We start from the raw sequence: 21,236 nt of genomic DNA on the forward strand, positions 1-21,236 counted from the left end.
CTAATCTAAATACAATAAAAATATATTTAATAATTTAAACATTTGAGCTTAGTTCTCTGTAAGCTCACGACGCGTTAAGTGCTTAAAATTGTGCATTATTGCAAAAAAGAAAAATACTGGTTAAATAAGTACGGTCTAAAAACGGTATGTGTGTATGTGTGCTTTAACTGCTGTTACGAATTCATTCCTTCCTGATAAAATTCGCTTTAGAACGATTTCATAAGGTTTATTGGCTATTTCGCCTAAAAAACAAACGAAAAAAGTTGGGAATAAAGCTATAAAAGGTACTTTTTTACAATTCAGTGGGCTACGTGCTGTGAAAAAAACACTGTTAAAACGTTTGTGTGTCTGTGCAATTGTGTTTTAGAATAAATAGGAAAAGCAAGCTCTCAGGCTTTCATTCTCGCAGTGGTTAAAGTGACATGAAAGTGAAGACATTGGTGCTTAGCAAGTCATGTATCAGCATGCCCTTCCAAACTCAGCTAATATTTTTGCCAATGGTAAGCGGCTTACACATGTTGTAATTTTTAAATAATTATTAATTTAATAACAAAAAAATAATTTTACTAAAAATATTTGATACAAAAAAAATTGCTTTAAAAATTAAATATTAGAAATAAATGTTTTTGTGCAACACACAAATATGTGAAATTATAACAATTAAATATGGGTGCGGATTAAAATGTATATACAATTTTAATTAACAAAAAAAAAAATTTACAATAAAGCATTTTTGAATTCATTATCAAACTGTTATCAAAAAAATGAAAAAAATTCGATATACAAAATATGTATTAATTTTTTTTTATATAATAGAAAAATTAATTTAATTATGAATGGATTTTGTGGTGCGAGTTGTGTACGTAGTCGTATGTCATAACATAATCAATGTCAATGCGAAGGCTTATGTGTTTAAAAACTGTTTGAAATAGTAAAGAAATGTAATTAAGTTATTAAATAAAAAATAAATAGTTGAAATTCTTTGTCTACACTTTGTGCTTGTATTTTGTATGATGCAACAAGAATTATTTTTACATTTTATACATATTTTGTTTTTGTTATTTTTAAAATTTTTAAAAATATGCTTACGTGTATGTTCGGGACCTAAACTCATAAGGGAGAAAATAAATCATAAGCGAACAGCATTTATTTCCGCATAAAAGCGCCTATTTTAGCATAACACTGTGCCTCTAAAATTACCCAGTATTTTTTTTTCTTCAACATGCCTGAGAAATTTTACATTGGCATGCGCTTTACGTGAAGAGCAAGAAAACTGTTGCAAGTGCAAATAAGAAAAACAAAAAAAAAAAAATATGATAAAAAAAAATACAAAAATAAAAAGACATTGAGCACAAATTGTAGCCGGAAAATTTTACATACTTTAACGGTTTAACAACAACAGCATGCAGTCAAGTGTAGAGCGGCAGTTGCGAAAGCTTAATTAAGCGCGAGTACAAGTACGAATGTAGTATGATTGTTGTTCTATACTTATGTGTATATGTATGCGTGTGAGTTTGTTGTTGCCGCTTTAAACAGCTGTTTTCTCTGTTTATGCTTATGCCGTTCAATATGTTTAAATGGCAAGCACATTTCGTGCATGCTTACCCCTACACTTCAGCCCTTCTTAACCGTGGTTACGACCTTTGGTATGTGCTTATTTTATTTGCTTACCAACAGATTTGGTAGAAGACTAGGTTCACTTTCAATTTCTGCTGCTGTATGTTAACTGTTTAGTGTGTTTACTGTGACTGTGACTGCGACTGTGTTCGCAATGAAGCAAGCAATGCTTCACTGATTCACTACGGTGTACACTGTACAGCCAAAGTAATTTACTTTTGATTAAATTTTACTTATTAAGCAAAGTGTGTGTGCGTGTGTGTGTATTTTTATTGGTATGAGTGCGCATTTTAGAAAGAAGAAAAGTTTAATTTACAAATAATTTTTTTTTGTTTTGTGTTCAAGCCTACATAATTGCATCGCTCGCTTATGTGTGAGTTCATGGCGTTAGCTGTAAATAAAGTCATTCGTATGCGTGTGTGTGTGTGTATGCGTGTATTTCTGCATGTGTGCATGTATTTGTTGTGTTTCGGCATGCAAGGATGCTATTAACTCTTTCCTTGACATTGGCGTGTTTTTGTTAGTTTCATAAAATTCATGCTATTTTGTGTTTTGCTCGTTTGTATGTCAACGAGTTTTTATCTTTGCATACATAAATATTTAAGCTCGTTCATTTTGTACTTTGATTATATAATCGGCGAAGAGGTTTTTGTTATAGACTGTACTCGCACTTAAGACTAAACGGAATGAAATTGAGGCAGGCAAAATGTAGGACGATGAAAACGTGGAACTCTATTCCATGAAAAAGTATAGCATATGATCTATAAATAATTTATATAATATAAAAATATTAAAATGGATTCAATAAATTTCAGGTCGTTTTTATAAGATACATTTGCATCTATTTTGATTTTATCAAAAATAAATCAGGAAATAAATTCTTTCCATGAGAATAAAAATTATGTTATTCATCTAATATTATTTAATTTATGATGATTAATAATAATATTTATTACTATATAATTAATTTTTGCTAATGAAGTAAATAAAATTTGAAATTTATTTGAAATCAGAATAAAATAACTAGATCTATATCTTAAGAACTAAGAAATTAAAATCTTTACATAAAGGTTTCATAGAAGAGGTACTAAGTCTAGCAACCACAACTGCGCGCACGTTTTATGCTATGTAAGAATCGGAATTTCAACTCCAAACTACGGCTACTTTGGAGCTATTGCCTAATATGTTAATAAATCGTCTACATTCGTGAACTATTATAAACGAGTTGCAGATTGCTGAAGTAGCTTTATTAGCTGTCTGGCTAACAGTGAAAATATAGACTTTCGTTTTATGAATGCCCAAGCTCGCTGTAAGAGAACAGGATCTCAGGATGGTGAAAAGTTCTAACTGAATTAGTAAAGTAGAGTCACGAAGGTGGTAGGATTTATAAGTCCGCAGGTCTGCGGTATAGATTCCGGGTTCTGTGCCTTTATTCGACTTTAACCCATTAGTATAAATTGCTATTTTACCTTTCGCTGTATTCAGCACTGCTTCCCAATTCCCTCTTAAAGGAGAAGCTGCTAACAACGTACAAGTAAGGAAATAAGTGATCTGATTCGTTATTTCCAATTCTCGAATAGATTGATAGAATGTTATAATGTTCTAACATTATGGAATGCTAACAGTTTAGATCTTTAAGCTTTTGTGCACTAAGACTTGCTGTTTGTTGAAAGTGAGTATCAGTGGGTATCATAGTGAACCATAATATTGAGTACGCGCTTGTAGGTCACATTTTCAATGTCCCTGTTTTTCCCACGCATACTGATCTTTTCAGTGTGGTTAGCATTTATATTGTGTACTGCTTGCTCAGCGAGAGCCACCAAATTAGGCACCCGTATGTTAAGATTGGTTGGCCATCTACTGTGTATAAGCAGAGAATTACTTAAGGCTGCAATCCCCAGTCCTTACAGAATTTGAAGGATTGCAAAATTTTTCGTCAATATTGGTTTTCCAGCAGTCAATTAACAAATGCATTCAAAATTTAAAAAAACTTAAGTATTAACGTCAATGCCATGCCGAGCACTGTGACCTTAAGATTTCTTATACCTTGTCGTAAAATAAAACCACCGAAATAATTTCTAAATTTATTCCTACGTTTCAATAATACTAAAAGAATTGAATTGGTTCCAATAAAACACATGACAAATTGAATCGTTTTGTTAATGAATTCGTATTTCGTGACTGCCAGGATTAAGTCAATAGTTCAATATGGTCTGTGCGGCGGCAGTGTACCTATTATTTCTACACCACAAAAGGTAATATGCATTTCTAATATTTATAAGGTGACGCCATTTTCATTAATAAAGACGCTTTCATGTGTACTTACCCGAAATCAATTTATAACCAATATTTATGATTCTAATTCATTGAAACGGTTCCGTATAAAAAAATAAAAAGCTGAGTATTTCTTAATAATTCTTTTTATTACGAATATTAACATAACTTTGCCTCAACTTTTCTATGACCTTTGTGTGCCTTTCTTGAGTTTAGTCAAGACATTGGCTTAAATGAAATTTTTTTAATCTTTTAGATATTTTCATGCATTTTATATGTTCCTGTGAAACTTTGCAATGAGTTTCTTAACTTTCTGCATTAAAAATTACACACTTTCTAAGATACATGCCAAGGTAACATTTGGACGGGGCATAAATTATTTGCTTTTAATTTTCCTTCTAAATTTTGTGGCATAGAAAATCCAATAGGTTTGTGAGAAATTCTGAGGTTTCGATATAAAATAAAAGAAAGCTAAAAATAATTTTTGGATATATTTTGCTTCAATATAATTTATTTTTAATGTGCTTTGAATATAAAAATGTTAATGCCCACATCCTTTTTATTGGGGTGTGTTTTTAGATTTTGATAGCACGTGGAATGGTTCTTACCGATTAATAACACAAATGATTTTTTTTCCTATAATTTCCTATAATTAGAGCTAGTGAAAGCAAATAAGATTATTTTTACCATTTTCTACTTTTGATTGATGAAGGACTATATACAAATATAGTATTGTATAAAGTTGGTGTTTGGCTACTTGGTCAATTTTTGCTCTAACGTTAAAGACATAACACTACAAATAATAGGTTTTGTTGATAAATAGAACAATCACTTCTATTGCTTGTAAATTACATTGAAACTCTTAATATTCAGATTGTAATTTATAATAATCAGTAGGATAAGTGTAGATATTAGTCGTCATTTAAAAATAAAATATCAGTGGAAGGTTATGAGATTTTCATTTATAGAAACACAAGAATAATGGCAACAGATTAAAAAAATTGAAAAAAAAAAGAATATTAGAATGTTTAGGTTAGTGAAGTGAAAAGGCCCCAGTATAGCTGAAATAACTTAAAAATAAAAGCAAACAAAAAAATTTGTCCAAGAGAACCAGATAGGCTGGATGATAAATTTATTTCAATTCACAATTTTTATAAAAAAATATATTAAAGCTTATTATTACTTTTACTTCTTATAAACAAAAAAATTTATCAGATATCACTCATACGCACTGTAGTCACACTGTAGAAACAGTTTAGCTACATCTAAATTTTGGATTCACTATTTTGATCTATTTTCTGACAAAGTCAATGATCTCGTTTAAGTTTTTTTATAACCCAATGAACAAACTAATAAAAATTTGTTGCATTTATAGCAGAGCAAATATATATTTGAAATATACAATGGCATTATATCTTGTTGTTGTAGCTCGGGGATTACCTGGGCAATTCCTAGTCTACTCAACTTGATTCAGTTTCCCAGTGAACAGTCAAATATTGACTTAGAATAAGAGAAACTTTGGGGAAAGTTGGCTGAGTTGCTATCAGCTCACGATCAAATATAATCGACTTTTTTTAATTTTATGGATCTCGAAAGTTAAAAATAACAATTCTTAAGAAATTCAGTTGCTTAAAATGAATAATTGTAATTTACTATTTAAAATAATTTTTTCACTTGCTACTATTTGGGAACAGTGACAATGATCGTGCATTAATGGGGAATTAATGGAAATAAAAAATATTTATTCAAGGTTTTTTGAAGTCTATATTGTCGTAAATACTCTTTATAAAAAATATCAATTTATAATTCTAAGTATAATAATAATAATTATAATCCATTATAGACACGGATCATCCTTGTCTGCGTTTCATAGCCTCCGCCATCCATTGAACTTTTTTACAACTATTTTGATTTCATGTTGGTTTAAGCGCTCAAGCACTTTTTCAAACTTTTTGTAAAAAGTATCTTTGATATCATCATTTTACCTTCCTTCGGAACATGTGCACATATTAGGCTTATGTAGAGGAATTTTGTTTCAATACGGGTTGTTCCAAACCTTTAGTTGATTGTTGTAAAGGTTCAGACTAAGTTTCACAGCCTTTTCCTTACCGCAAATCCGATTACCCGATGGCAGCTTTTGGTATGTACATAATGTGTTCTTTTAGAACCCATCCATCGCATTTCAGGACAGTCGTAATTTCAGCATTGTATTTCGAGAGCATATTAACAATGTGTGTAGATGCACATTCTCTGCAAAGAGCTTGATATATTCTAGAGTCATGTTCCTTACAATGATGGCAAGTACGGTTAACAGTATGCGATGTCCTTATCTGAGACTTCTCTTTGTTTTGATTGGAGTGATGTTTTGTATCGAGGATCCCAAACCTAAAACATAACTTAATTTATCAAAGAGGAAAGTTTCGTTGCATACATTAGTTTAATAAGCAGGAATTATTTACTTACTTATTGCTGCCCTTCTCTGCTAAGTGGAGCATAGGGTCTCAGCGATTCCTCTAAACTTTATTTTCTTGCCTGCTTCTCTTATGATTTGGTTTCAGGAGTACTGTGCGTTTTTAAGTTCCTGATCCATGGTACTTCGCCATGTTTTAGGTGCGGCTTCAGGCCGGCGGCTGCCTTGTGGGTTACAGCGTAGGATTAAGCAGGAATGATTGTGGTTAATGAGGCTGTGTGTTAACTTGAAGAGAGCAGCGACCATGATCGTGCTGGTATTTATTAAGTTAAACACAATCAGACACATTACCTTGTATGTTCAGTGTCTCTTCCTTTTTTAATATTTCTTCTTTTATATATACGAGAAATCATGTCATGTCATGTTTCTAATTTTTTGGTAGTCTTTTTTTATATACATATCAAAGTATTTTTGTCACTCCTATATTTTTTTATTTCTACTTAATCCAACAAAGATAAAATATTCTTTAAAATTAATTCACATTGACAGTTTTAGTAAAAGATATGACAATTCATCCAACAATTTTCCAAGAAGTTTTCACTTTTGTACGATTTGAAGAATATTAAGTATTCTTGACCTCCTCAGCACTTGACTTTGAAATGCTTTTTGTGGTCCATCCACTCGTACAAATTAAAGAATATTGAAAGCACTTAAAACGCTCTTCCGAATAAGGATGCGAATAGCAGCGTCAAAGGAAACTGAACTGAACTGAACTGAATGAATAATTTTGTTAAAATATTTGTAAACAATTTTGGCATAACTTAACAATTAAATTTGAATTCGAAATTATGTTACTGGCACACAAGCAGAAATTTCCGAATATTTTAATGTAATAAAAATAAAAAAAATAAAAGATGGTGAAGTAAAAATATGCCAAAATAAAGTACACAAAGGATCTATTTAATTCGTTAGAGACTTGAAATACATTCTCAATATTAAGTTAAGTTAGTTTTTGCTATTTGCAAATATTTCATTGTTTACAAATCTCACCAATACATGCATAAGATTATTTGTATTGACTTACCCAGGACAGCATAGTGCCAGGATAGCATTCAAGGTTAGCATAAAAGACGAGCAAGCAACCCAACAATGTGAATGCTGAACTTGCATTGTTGTTGGTGTTAAGCTATTTTCATATTGCGAAATCACAAGCATACTTGATAATGCTAAAATGCCACACAAATAACAACAACAACAAAAGCCAATAACAACGTTGCTAGCATCAGCATCAGCATCAGCAATTGGCATACGCATTGCCTAGGACATTAGCACAATAAGAGAAGACAAACCGCAGTACAATAAAATATGAAATAAACACAACACAACAACAGCGAAAAACAAGTTATAAAAGAAAAAAACAACAATTGCTGTTGGCAACAGTGGCTGCTATTTAACATAGGTAGCAACAGTACGAGCAAGAGTAGCAGTAGCAGTGGCAGCAACAGCAGCATCAACTGGGCAGAATTTAGTCAAACAAACGAAACTGTGATACGAGTGGGACGAAGTACCCTTGTCTGGCTTACAGTTTCGGTGTCACATCAAGGACATCGATAAGTGCGTCTGCGCAACAAATTATAAGAAAAAAGAAAAAAGAACGCAATAAAAAAAAAATAGCAATAGATCCTTAGTACAATAACCGAATATTGAAAAATTATTTTTGAAACTTTTAGCTTGAGTTGCTTGGTTTTGGTGTGAGTAATTGCGTGCCTCAGCGTAGTTTTGTCGACGCCAGTGTGTCCAACATGTTAACACAAAAGCGGCGGGGTAGTGTTTAATCACACCAACTGTACATTTGTAGATTTTGTTAATACACAAATGTGGGTACAAAATGTTTGCTTACTACGTCATAAGTTGAAGAGGCCGGTACAGTTGCTGTCTACCCCACAGAAAATTTTTTTACGTTCATTGCCAAAATAACAGGCGTCGAGTAAATGGCGTAGCACAATAACAAATCAATTGTGCCCAAAAATTGTACAGAGAGCTCAGACCAAATGCTCAAGTACGTAAAGCAAAAACACACTCCATGTTATAGACAGAAATTGGAACAGTGGAAGGGGAAAGAATTTGTTTTTTGACTTTTCTTTTGCATGCACAAGTATGTCTGTGTGTGTGTGTGTTATTCTTAACTGTCTTTGATATCGTTACACGTGCCTCATATGGCGTTTTTAGGTGCTTCACTGCGTAGGCACAGCTGTAAGGGACAAGCCTCTTTCATTTTATTTAACATGAGTTACTTTCGTTCGAGCTGTTTAAAATTTTAAATTAATCCTTAAATGTTAATTAAACTCACGCAAAGTGTTTGTTATGTAGCTCATTTGCCGCGACACTTGGCGTACATTAATTAAATTTTTCATAAGCGACTTTATACCCCGATTTATAACTATTTTTACTAACCAAAAAAGGGCACACGTAGGTAATAACATACATTTATATTATTTTATATATGTATATGTATAAATATATGGAGTAAAAAAATATATTTATTGATTTTTGGTCAGTGGTTAGAAGTGTGCAAAAGCGGTTTTTGACCTTAGTCGATTAAATGATAATTTATAGATTTTAAATTCTTTTTTAAAGTTGATTAAACATAAAAAATAAATATTTATTAATAGAAAAGGAGAGATTTGATTATATTATATAAACATTCATATAAATATTATTTGTTAATATATATTTAAATAAATATAACATTATTTATTATTATTAAAATTTTAACGTGAAATCGCCCAACAGCCGGTACTACGGCCAGAAAAGTCCTATTGTACCAATTTCACTATTGATTACACAAAGCTCTTTAAAGCTTTGTAAATAAAGTCCAGAACTAAATCAAGAGAAGAGCTCTTAATCTGTTCTGGTGACAGAAATTTGATATGAAACAAGTTTCTTCTGTGTTATTAAAGCTGGACACTCACAAAGATTATGCATAGTAGTTTCCAAATATCGTAGCAGATAATCGTAGTTTATGAAGGCGATATTTCGGGCAATAATGACCTGTAACCTTGAATTACATTTTGATGTTAATCTTGAATTACATTTTGAGACTTTAAGAATGTTTTTGTAGGAGTATGGTTTTATCAGTGCTTTGCTTTGGCTAAGTTCTGGGAAATCTTCCCAGTATTTCAGCCGCATATGATTTTCCATTTCCTTCATAATTTGTTTTGTACTGGCCCAGTTTAACCCATAAAACAAAAAACATAAAAACAACATAAAATAACATAAAAAATATATTAAATATAATAAATATAAATACCGATATTTTTATATATATTTATTAAATATATACAGTCTTAGCTATATTACGTGGACCCACCTAGCAATACTGTAAAGCGTATTGATAATGATATGAAAGACGTCTTTGCAATGTCAGTCTCAGGAAAGCAGTTCGATCTTTGTACCGTTTTCTTTGTACCGTGTTCTGCTAGTTTGGTGCTGTATAACGTTTGTCCGTTGTATTATAACGAGATATTTTTAGTGAAATTTGTTGCGGCAAAATCACCATTCCAATCTAACTTAAGCTTAGCCCTAGTCAAGAAGCAAAACGGTAGGAAAAAATTATTTTTCTAAATAATATTTGATAAGATTTTCCTATACAAAACAAAAAGATCAAAAAAAAAAAAGAAATATTTTACTGTAATAATTAAAAAATTTCTATCTACAATTCTACTAAAAAACGGTTATTAAAATTAGAAATTAAGTTTACCCATACTTATACGGTTCATCACATTTTTGAGGGTCATCCTTATCCTTTATACTTAACATACTTTTAAGGGACAACAACTGTCCGTATCCATACAACCCTTCACATTTAATGCACCTTTATCAAATTGGTGCACTTTTGAAATTGTACTTGACATATTTTTAAGGGATAAACACGCCATATGGCCCTACATGGTTACGTTATAAGCCCTTTAATATATATTTCACTAAAAAGGTAACGAAAATATATTTTATTTCTTGTATTTTAAATTATAATTACAAAAATATATAAAATTATATATAAGTTTTCCTGTCTTCTATAAAATTAATAAATATTAAAACAGTTTTTATTGTTTTCCAAAGCTTAAAATTATTTTAATTGATTTTATTTGGTCAATGATTTTAATTTTGTAACAAATTAAATATATTAATAATAAATTAATACAATTTTTAAATTAATTTATTTTAAACTATTTAAAAATCAGTTCACTTAATTTTTATTAATAATTAAAAGCTTAAAACAAAAGCTTTAAAATAATATTATCTAATCTGTAGGGAAAGAAAAATATTTCAATTAAATTCTAACTAAAATATTTCTTACTAGAATTCTTACTAGAATACTTTTAAAAAATTACTCATACGCCACAGTGTACAGGGAAAACGCAGAGCAATTTAAAATAGTTTACAACAAATGTAGAAAGCCAGATTTCATTTTAAATTACATATTTTAATATTTTTCAGTTAGTTTTCCTGAAAAAGTGAGGTGTCGAAATCAACGAATAAAACTCCTGATATATCCGACCCGTTAAAACAGCAATTTTTCGGCAATTATTATATTGAACCCCTATCGCATACCTTTTTCCTTTTTAGTAGGTGAAAAGCACTTAAAGCGACTTAAACTTAGTGAAATCACTTTTTGGGAATGATTTGTAAAAATATACACAGCAATCACACAATGAAGACTCATTAGATTATGTTCTTATGTATTGATCAGTTAATATTACCTATAAAGGGACTTGCTTAGACAAAATTTTAACATGATGTAAGCATATAGATACCTAAAAAAATCAAATCAATTTTAAAGTGGTTCAACTGTATTGGCTATATAACAGCATAAATTTTTAAATAAGTTAGAGGCATTTTAAAGTTCTATTATATAGAGGCGTTCATCTACAATTTATAAATGCACACTGGCTACTCAGTAGCCAAGTCCCCTTTAACTGAAGACCATAAAATATTATCCTTTAAGCTTAAAGATAAAGTTGTATTAAAACAATTTAGAAATATGTATTTCATCACCATGCGGCCTATATGGTTCTATATCCTACTGTTAAGCTGCGGTTTGCATAATTAATTACCTAACTTGCAACTACTCTACAGAGCTTCTAACGTCCATTTTTTCTAACGATACACAGCTGAACTGAAATAAGTATATAAAAATACACAACACATTAAAAAATTGTGTGTATTAAAATAAACGTTAGCTAAAGTGCTAACTAACAGCACTAAATCAAAAAGTTGGAAGAAAATTAAGTAATAAAAGTTAATTATATTTTAATATAACCTAAATTTTAAATATAATAAAATAGTAATTAATATTTTAAATAATTTTAAGCATATAGTTTTGACTTCTTTAAGTTACCATTGGAGCTCATTTCCTTAACTTTATTGGTGCTTCCATTAAAATCAATTGTTTTAATAAAAAATTTATTAGCAAAACGGAAGAGAAAGTAATAGCTCTTCAGTATGTCCTTATTAGCTAATAGCCATAGTGTTAATAGTGCATTATTAATAACATATATAACAATGTATGAGACATTAATATTTAGGTTATATGATATTATACTCGTGGGCGATTTAATTTGCAAACAATTTTCCTTCGAGAATTAGTCTAATATTTCATATAAAGCTGACATATACCAAAAACGAAAAGAAAAGTAATTTAATGAGAATTTTTGTTCTTAAATAGAATGCTATACAGTATAGTCTATACTTAAGATAATAAGGATAATAAAGTAGAAACTTTTGGCACAAGGCTAAAATCAATTAATTGCGTTAAATGGGTGATGTGCCGCGAGGAAAAATGAAATCCTTAATTAAAATGTCAAACGCTCATGAAAAAATCACGAATATCCTTTGCTTCTGTAGGGGTTTACAGGACACATTAAAGTTTGTTAATAGAAATTTAATAAGAAAGTGAAAAATTATGTAATTTCTTAACAAAATATTTAATGGCAGTAAATTTGATATGAGCTTTTAGAATATTTTTTTTTTTCAGTTAATTAGTTGAAGGTGCTAAAGGCTTAAGATATATAACTTTCACTATTATTAAATTTTCGTCAATTGATGTTGAATTTAGCGTTGTGACGCCTTTCTCGAAATATAGACTGACTATGCTCAGTAATAGAAGCGGCTCAATGACGTTGCATCGGGCTTGTTGTAATTATTACTGTTAAATACGAATGACATCCTCAGAGACCTTAAGATTGATCGGTCAAAAAATATATAAAGGACAGACCCCTGAAATTATTTACGAAAACTGATAGGTTTACCAACTCCGCTTTATCGTATCTCAAAATGGTTACTGGCTATTCGGGGAGGTATGCAGATCTAAGTTCAATTATTGCATAGTCTGGTGAAAAGATAAACAATAATCCAGTCAAGGCGTAGAGCGGGGTTATGAAGAAACCTTGCAGTTAATTGAGATTAAAAGTGCTCAAGTGCTCTGACTCAACTAGCCTCAACATAATAACTAACAGGATATTAATATTTAAAATACTTAATATCAAATCCTACATACTGCACTATTAACTGAACAGTTGCCACTATTGTCCTTCAAGGATTTTTTACTTGGTTTGAGCAAATTGGTTTACTTAAGTAAAACCAATTACTTTTGATTAAGGTTTTCTTTATTTTTTTTATTAAAAAAAAGTCAAATAAATTATTTAAAACAAATGTGGTCAAATAACTCTTGAAGGACTTTGCAAATAAAAAATATAAGGAAAATATCAAATTAAAGCAATGGAAATTTTTAATAAATGTTAAAGTTTATGCAAATTAGTTAATAAAAATAGAAACAATTGACAGTTTAGCTTGTATTTCGTAAGTAATCAACCTTGGCAGTGTGTTCCCTCAAATGAACTTCGTGGTACTTACCACAAAAAGGACAAATAGTCGTACAGTCCAACCACCCAACCGTCGAAGAGAGCAAAAAGCAAAATTAATATATTAAATGAATTAGAAAAAAATTTCTTATCTATTTTAGTGGACAGTTTTACTTTATTATCTTAAAAGAATAACTAAAAATAACAAAAAATGGCGTCGACAAGTCTTCCACTTAAACGACATAAATTCTATTTATTCAAGGTTTTTTTTTATTGTTTCGAAGAAAACAAATATTTGTTAATACCCGAACCATTCAAGGTTCGGTTAGAACGATTGAAGGCATAGAGAGTCTATGTATTTTTGGAGTTCTTAGAAATAAATCAAAAAAGGAAAAAACGAAATCCTTGCTATTTATTCACCTTTTACACAAATTCCTAGCATTTTATTTGAATGAAGCATTTTAAGGATATTGCCTTGGACACTTATCGAGCCGCAAAAAACCTATAATTGTGGTAAATTATAGCATTTGTATGTGTGGGCCTAACACAAAAAAGAAATCCTTTTAACGTGAACCACTGCTATCAGTTTTGCTGTTAAATAAGCCAAGTTAATGGTTATGTAAGTGGATAAACAGCATCTCCAGTTGCGCAAAAACGTAAATAAAATTTCCGTCGTTGGTGGCTTTCACTCCGATAATGCCATTTCTGTTGTTGGTATGTAAATGCGTGGAACACAAGTGAGATTTCCAGATATAAGTTGTGTTTTACCATAATCCTGGCAAGGATTTTACGCGACTTTTATGTGCGCAACGTGGAAAATTTAATTTTGTAAGCGCATTAGTATATTGTAATCAACTCGAAATAAAGGCTAAGGAATTTAAGATACTATAGAGACACCAACAAATTACAAATTAAATTTTTACGCATTTATAAAGTGACTTCAGATTATATGTATACGTAATTGTGTTGTTTTACTACCTGCAGCTTAAGTAGAATAACACTTCCACAACACATGAGAAATGTGTGGTTGGTTGATAGTAAATTCTTTTAGTAGAAATATGTGCTAGACTATACAGTAGTCTTTTGAGGATAAACGAAACTAACATGTAATATTTCAGAGAAGTACTGATTAATCAGTCATTATATTGTCTTGACGTCTTAGTGGTGGAATGTGGCTGAAGCCCCCAGAAATGAATCAAATGCTATATGCAACCATATGTCTATTCATTATTAATGCACCATGATATGAAATAATGGTTAACAAATGTATAGTTAACATTATTGTTTAGGAAATTTAATCCCTAAAATAAATAAAAAATAAATTTCCATCTACGGGCCTATCAGAATACATATATTTGTGCTCTAATAAAATAATATCTTTTTCATTATTTATTTCTCGACATTGCATAGCTTTTTAATCAAAGCGGTTCATGACGCAGTTTATCTTTAAGACCATCTCTCAAATAAATTTTTGACTATGAGCCTGTAGAGTGACTTTGAGTCCATTTGTGCTCATAAAGTAATATCTTTTTCATTATTTCTTTTTCAGAACTGCATGCCGTTTCAAAGAGTTTATATCTGTTCATGGTTAAATTAGGATCACAAACTTTTATATCATTATTTTTATAGTCGGTATCACAACTTTAGATAAGAGCAAAACACAGTTTCTCCACTTTGATCAGTCAAAATCCAAATATTGAATATATTTGTACGATTCAAACTGTCGATATATTTCATCGATAGATCGTAACTATAGTATCTAGTATGAGAGCGGCCAGATCTATCTGTCAAGTACCATATGTGGAATTTCTTTGCACGATTTAGACTAATTTTTCTGTAACAATAGATCGCAATCATATAGTGTGTAAGTGGTCAGGTTCATAAGAGCCTTCAGGTTTCTGTTCATATAATATTCACGGAATGTTTGAGTCAACCTTACAGAGCTTATGCTCTATTCACTGCCATTTCCTTTTCCTAATCGCAATTTCCACAAGTTCGCATGCAATCATAATGAATAATTTGTTGTTTGAGATGGTCGATTGTCAAAAGATTTTACATATACAATATATCCACTTATTGATCAAAGTTTACAATTTATGGCTGATGCGCTCCATGATCTAACAGGTCTCCGAGTCAAATATTTTAATGCTAGTGTTGAAAACTTTAAGCTTGGTATGGCTTGAAATTTCGATTAGTAGTGAGCTGCTTGCGAAAACTTCAAATGGTCGAGCTAAAGGATGTTAAAAATTTATATTAAGATATAATTTATATCAAGTATATGGTTTATAATATAAATTATAGTGGTTAATGTCTTTAAGTTAAAGGATGGCTCATGTGAACAGAAATACTTTACATATACACAATTTCTGTAGTGCTATTTATTTAATCGATATCAATCGAATATTTTTCGTATTATCAGATTATTTGTCAAGCTATCGTTACTATTTTCACTATTTTTAACATTTGTAGGAATAGCACGTTTAAGTGTGATTTTCAGTTAGAGAGAATTGCTTTTATTCATTTGATTCAAAAACATGTTCATTTCTGATCGGCTAAAAATATCGTCTCATAGTCTGCTCAAAACCATAAAGCTTTGCAGGTAAATAAGATATTTCTTTTTTTTCTCAGTAAACTTCGGTGATTGTTATTTGTTTTGTAAAATGCAGAGCGAACACCCGCCAATCTGCTTTTAGTATCCTGCGACTGCATCTGAATTTCTAGCACCATTTTTATCTGCTGTTCTGGAACAAAACCCAGGTCTGGTGTGTTATATTATATTATGAATATTATGAAATTTATGAATAGAATAATTAGACGAGATTGACATGGGATTTTCTTCATATGTAGCTCGAATAGATCTCATGGATTGCAATATACTATAGATAATAATCCTAATAAAGTGATTGTTATTATAAGTTGATCTATACATTGAATGTTATTCCAGTGTACAGTGCACTGCAGCTGACTGTGATTATTTTATATTCCCATAATAAACTCATTCAATTATTTTTAAGTATTTTTTCACAATTCATGACAGGCTTTCTTTTATCCTTAATGGTAAAACAACAATTGAATTAATTGCCACTTTTCTCATGTGCTCCAGGGCTCAGTTGGGTATATAAAAGACGTGTGGGCTACTCTGATTGTTCTGGTTGTTACTTTAGTTCCCATTTACTTAAGTACATAACGTTTTTTCCTTGGAATATTGGAATATTTGACATCCATCGATGCTGTCAGCGTGTGAATACATGAAAGTTGCTGATAAAGAGCTCATGTCCGATTTGTAACTACTCGTATATTTGTACAAAGTATCTATTAAATTATTCACAATGCTTACGCAACTACATTTGAGTGATTGTAAAAGTTTATGAGAAAGTAAAACAACAGTTCCCCTGCACATAAATAAATAATTAATCAATTTGTTAGCGTTGATTGTCCGTGTACTCGGGTTAGCTTTATTTTTCAAGTGGAAACACATAAATAACCTAAGTAAATAATAAATTATATGTATTCATAAATTAAGCAATGAGTGTAAAAATAGATTTAATGGTTAGTTTTTTTGTTAAATAGTTAATTAAAAATAAACAGAATATGTGATTTTCTAGTGTAAACAGTTCACATGGTTTTTATTTTGCCTCAGTTATTTGAATGTTACTCATACGCCCATTTAATTTTAATAAATTATATAGAAGCAATTATATTTAGTAATTTAAAATTGGTAATTTTAAACTGACAAAGTTCTAAGTACAAAAGTCACAAATATTTAATTTAAAAATTAGTCACAGATATTATAGATATTATAGGCTGCCAGCAAACTTATTTCGAATTTCACGAACAATCAAATTAAATTAACAAAATGTAATTAATTTTTTTTTATTTTCATTGTTAAATAAGTTTTTATTTATATATATGCATAAATATTACTATACATATATAGCTTGACAATTTATATAAATACAGATGCAATAGTCACTTTTGTCATCTCTGGAGATAAAGATGAGAAGCACTGTTTTTTTCATTGCGATATCAGATATAAATAAGAGTAAATTAGGAAAAATATCTTCATAATATTTAATAATGAATAAATTATTTCAATAATTAATTTAACTATTTGTAAAAATCAAATTATTAATAAAATGTAAAAGATTGAAGCTAAAAGTCAACCAAGACCTATATTTCCCATAATTTTTTTTATGAATTCCCAATATATCTTTGTACTTCAATAAATGAACTATGTTGAGAATTAAAAGTTTAAGAACTAAGTTCTTCAAACAGGTAAACATATATAATAACATAATATATATAAACATATATATTCAACATATATATTAAGAAGATACAGATAGATGTTAAGAAAAGGAGCATAGGGCTTACACAAGGAGCATAGGGCTTACTTACATACAGTAAGTAAGTAAGAATAAACATCGAATCCTGTAAGAACAGAAAGTTACTTTTGCATGTAAGTTACGCATTATCAACTTCAATATCCAAAACTTGACATAGAATATTACTCTTTATTGTTTAGATATATATATATATAATATATATCTAATAAAATATGTAGATATTTTGCTTAATCTTTTTCGGTCAATCAAAGATTTTCCAAAACTATATATTTTATTTTTACGGTGATTTATGGTATGACGAGGTTTTTTTACATTCTTTATTAGACTATCATCAAGGTTTGTACAATCATGTATGTATGTGATTCTGTTTTCTGATCATAGAGCCTTTGTAATCAATTTAAATGAAGCTCTATTATGGATACTGGTTACGATGTTACTCTATGAATAATTGACATCCCTTAATTGACGTTTCACCGTTCTTCTCTAACTAATGTTAAGCGCACTGAGTCATCTAGCACCTCGCGGTGTTTTTGTTTTCTGCCGAGCAATATTACTATTTGATGCTTTGAGAGTGTGTTCTATCCAGCACCGTTTGCGTCTGTATATTTCTTCTGTTGCTCTAGTTTGGGTGTTGTATGAGTTCACAAATCGAGAAAGGAGTAGAGATACTTTCTTTTACTAAATTTATAAATTCGTAAATTATAATTCCAATTTACGGTAACTCATATTAAATACTACGATGTATCGCAAATAAACTGTCTTGAAACGCTTAATAGTTAGGAGCATTCTACGCTCCTTAAGAATATGGGAAGTGTCTTAAAATTTTGTCTTGGATCGTTTGTTCTGCGTTCAATCTAAGGGATCGTTAGTAAACTAAGGTACTAAAGATACTTTAGGTATTAAAGATACCTTAGGTACTAGTTTTCTAGTCATAAACTCAATTGTTTATGTTTTTACTACAAACAATAATAATACGGTCTTTATAATTATAATAAAAATATATTATAATATATTATATAAAAATAATATAATACGTTTTAAAATAATAATGAAATGTGTCTCACATGTTATATATTATATAATAATAATATAATATAATATTTTAAAAACCGTTTGTATTGACAGATTAATAATACCGACTATAAAAAAGAGATTTCATGCATATAATATTATTTTATTTTCCATTTTTATTTAATAATAGAATACTAATATTATTAATATGAGAACAATATATATATATGTATTCGTATATATATATTTAATTTTTAATAAAAGCCAAGTGCAAAAATAATAAAAATGCAATCCGATGGGAACTAGTTCTAAGTAGTTGAACAAAAAAAAGTCATTTTCTCTTTATATGACTAATGTGAATAATATTTTTAAAAAATAATATTATCATAGAATTTATAAAATTTACCTTAAATTAAAAAAATAAACGAAGAATTCAGGTGATGCATGTTCGTTTACTATATAAAAATAAGTGTCAATTAACGAAGGAATAAATTCAGATACAAATAATTTACATCTGAAAAACAATCATTTGACAGGGAAAATAAATTAAATTCTTTATTTCTAAATGAACGGAATCTACGTCATTTGAAGCATATAATAAAACATTTAACTGTTTAATCAAAAATATGACAATCTGCATATACTCGTACTTGAGTACGTGTCCATATACCTAAAAAGATACTTTTTCAAGAGTTGGTTGGGCTCATGCTTAGGTACAAGAAAATAAATAAAAAACCAACATAAAAGATATTTTGCATTCAGCAGTAGCGCACAGATACACGGAGAGGTGTCTACCAACACATCGGTAGGTTAGTGCGAACGTAGCTCCACCGATTTAGCGCTTAGAATGTGCAGCACACAGTCAGAGGATAAATCTGGCAGTACATAGAACCGAGCTATTTATGAGTAATCACGATCACGAGGTTCGCAGTATATATTTTCAAAGCAAGTAGCTGATCTCGTAGATTTTCTGTATTTCACATTTTTGCCTAAATGAATTTTATTTGCTTTTTTGTTGTTGGTGATTGGCTGGTGGCCAAAGTTTTGTATCTTTTAAATGATTTGTGCTTTGTCGATTTGTACGGGAACTGTTGTTTTCATCAATATTGACATGCTCAACTTGCAGCTTTAGAATATGAAAATCAAATTAGCAAGTAAATATTATGTACATAAGTACCCGTAAAATTCATAGTATGCACATTTTGTCTTAAGTGCTAAAATGTATATATACTAAGTTGCTTTGTTATTGTCTAGATGACGATGTTTAAATTTTGTTTTGAAAAATATATCAAAAAAATTAAGTCAAGGCTAAGAATTGTGACCATACTTATGATCCCAAATAGCTTATTTAGCAAATTATATGTTTATATTTATACATGAGTCTGTTGGGTTTAACGATCAATTAAAAGAAATCGTAATTGGATTGGAACACTTCATTATAATTTGGGATCAATGATCATAAAATCACAATATGCTGAAGTGTACACAAATTATATTTTGAAGTGGAAGTTCATGTCATACCACTATTTAAGACACACCAAATAATACCATAAATATATATACGTATATACTCATATATATTGAACCTTTAAAGATTGCATGTAGGTAGCTCTGTTATAAGTATACTTCTTTGTTATGGAGAACAATAAAAACTGGAGTGTAAATAATGTTTTAATGTGCATGAAAACAGTACTCAAAAACACACAAAATAAATAAATACGAGTATTAGGATAAATATAGAAGATTTGTTTACTATTTAGCAGCTTAAGTCTCAAATTCTTTTGTTTATAAGGCAAAACAAAATATAAAGATTTAATTAACAAGAAAACTGGCTCCAATGTTACTATATAAATATAAAAATCATTGTATAGTTAATGGATTAAGTCTACTTTAAAGTGATAAAAGCTTTGGTTCCCTTATGTTTTAAAGCAAAAAATAGAATAGATAAAATAGAATAGATAAAAAAATTAAAATATAAAAGAATAGAAACTAAACAGGAGCTGAACAGCTAGATCTCAAGCACTGTGAGGATAGTAGATATTTTATGGTAACAACTGACGTCAACTGACAATTGATCATTCCCCAAATATGAGGTAATAATGTTTTCATCAAAAACTTTTGAATATGTGGGATGGGAAAGTTCTTATCTGTGAATAAAAACTCGCACTTATTATATTCTTCTTAGTTTATAGCAAAGCCAAGGAAGTCTCATTCTCTTTCATACAGAAACAGTTTTTTGTCACATTTAGAGAGATTCACCTTGTTAAGATGATAATGCAGGTGAACATTCGTTATTTTGAAAAGAAGTCAGAATATAACTTCTTAAGAATTTTAAGCTTCGCCAAAGATTCCGCTAGTGGATCCGCTAGGAATAACAGATATAAACTAACCTAGCCTAACTGGTTAAGAATTTCTTAATAATAAATGTAGATATTTTGGGCTCAATTCCGTATATTTTGTATCCTATAAGCTCGAATCAAAGCTATGCAGAGGTGATTTTCTGTCACCTCAAAAAGACTCACCTTGTTAAGATGATAATACAGGTTAACATTCATTATTTTGAACAAAAGTCAGAATATAACTCGTTCAGAACTTCTTAATATTAGATGGGAATAGAAATTCGCCGTCAGGTATACTTTAGTTTACGCAGATCAAAGCTAAAGAAGTTTAATTTTATTTCATGCATAAGCAGTTTTCTGCCACCTTAGACAGACCTTT

General features: G+C 29.9%; 1 protein-coding gene across 1 annotated transcript in view; it reads left to right on the forward strand.

The window, feature by feature from the left end:
- Positions 1 to 330: 330 nt before the first annotated feature.
- LOC119671435 (b(0,+)-type amino acid transporter 1) overlaps positions 331 to 21,236 on the forward strand; it is a 52,228-nt gene continuing 31,322 nt past the window's right edge. Inside the window, exon 1 of the mRNA XM_038082064.1 lies at positions 331 to 500. Coding sequence (XP_037937992.1) covers positions 455 to 500 — 46 coding nt within the window. The 5' untranslated portion in view covers positions 331 to 454. The remainder of the gene's footprint in view (positions 501 to 21,236) is intronic.

This window comes from Teleopsis dalmanni, chromosome 1 (assembly GCF_002237135.1).
Source record: "Teleopsis dalmanni isolate 2A chromosome 1, ASM223713v2, whole genome shotgun sequence".
Taxonomy (NCBI): Eukaryota; Metazoa; Arthropoda; class Insecta; order Diptera; family Diopsidae; genus Teleopsis; species Teleopsis dalmanni.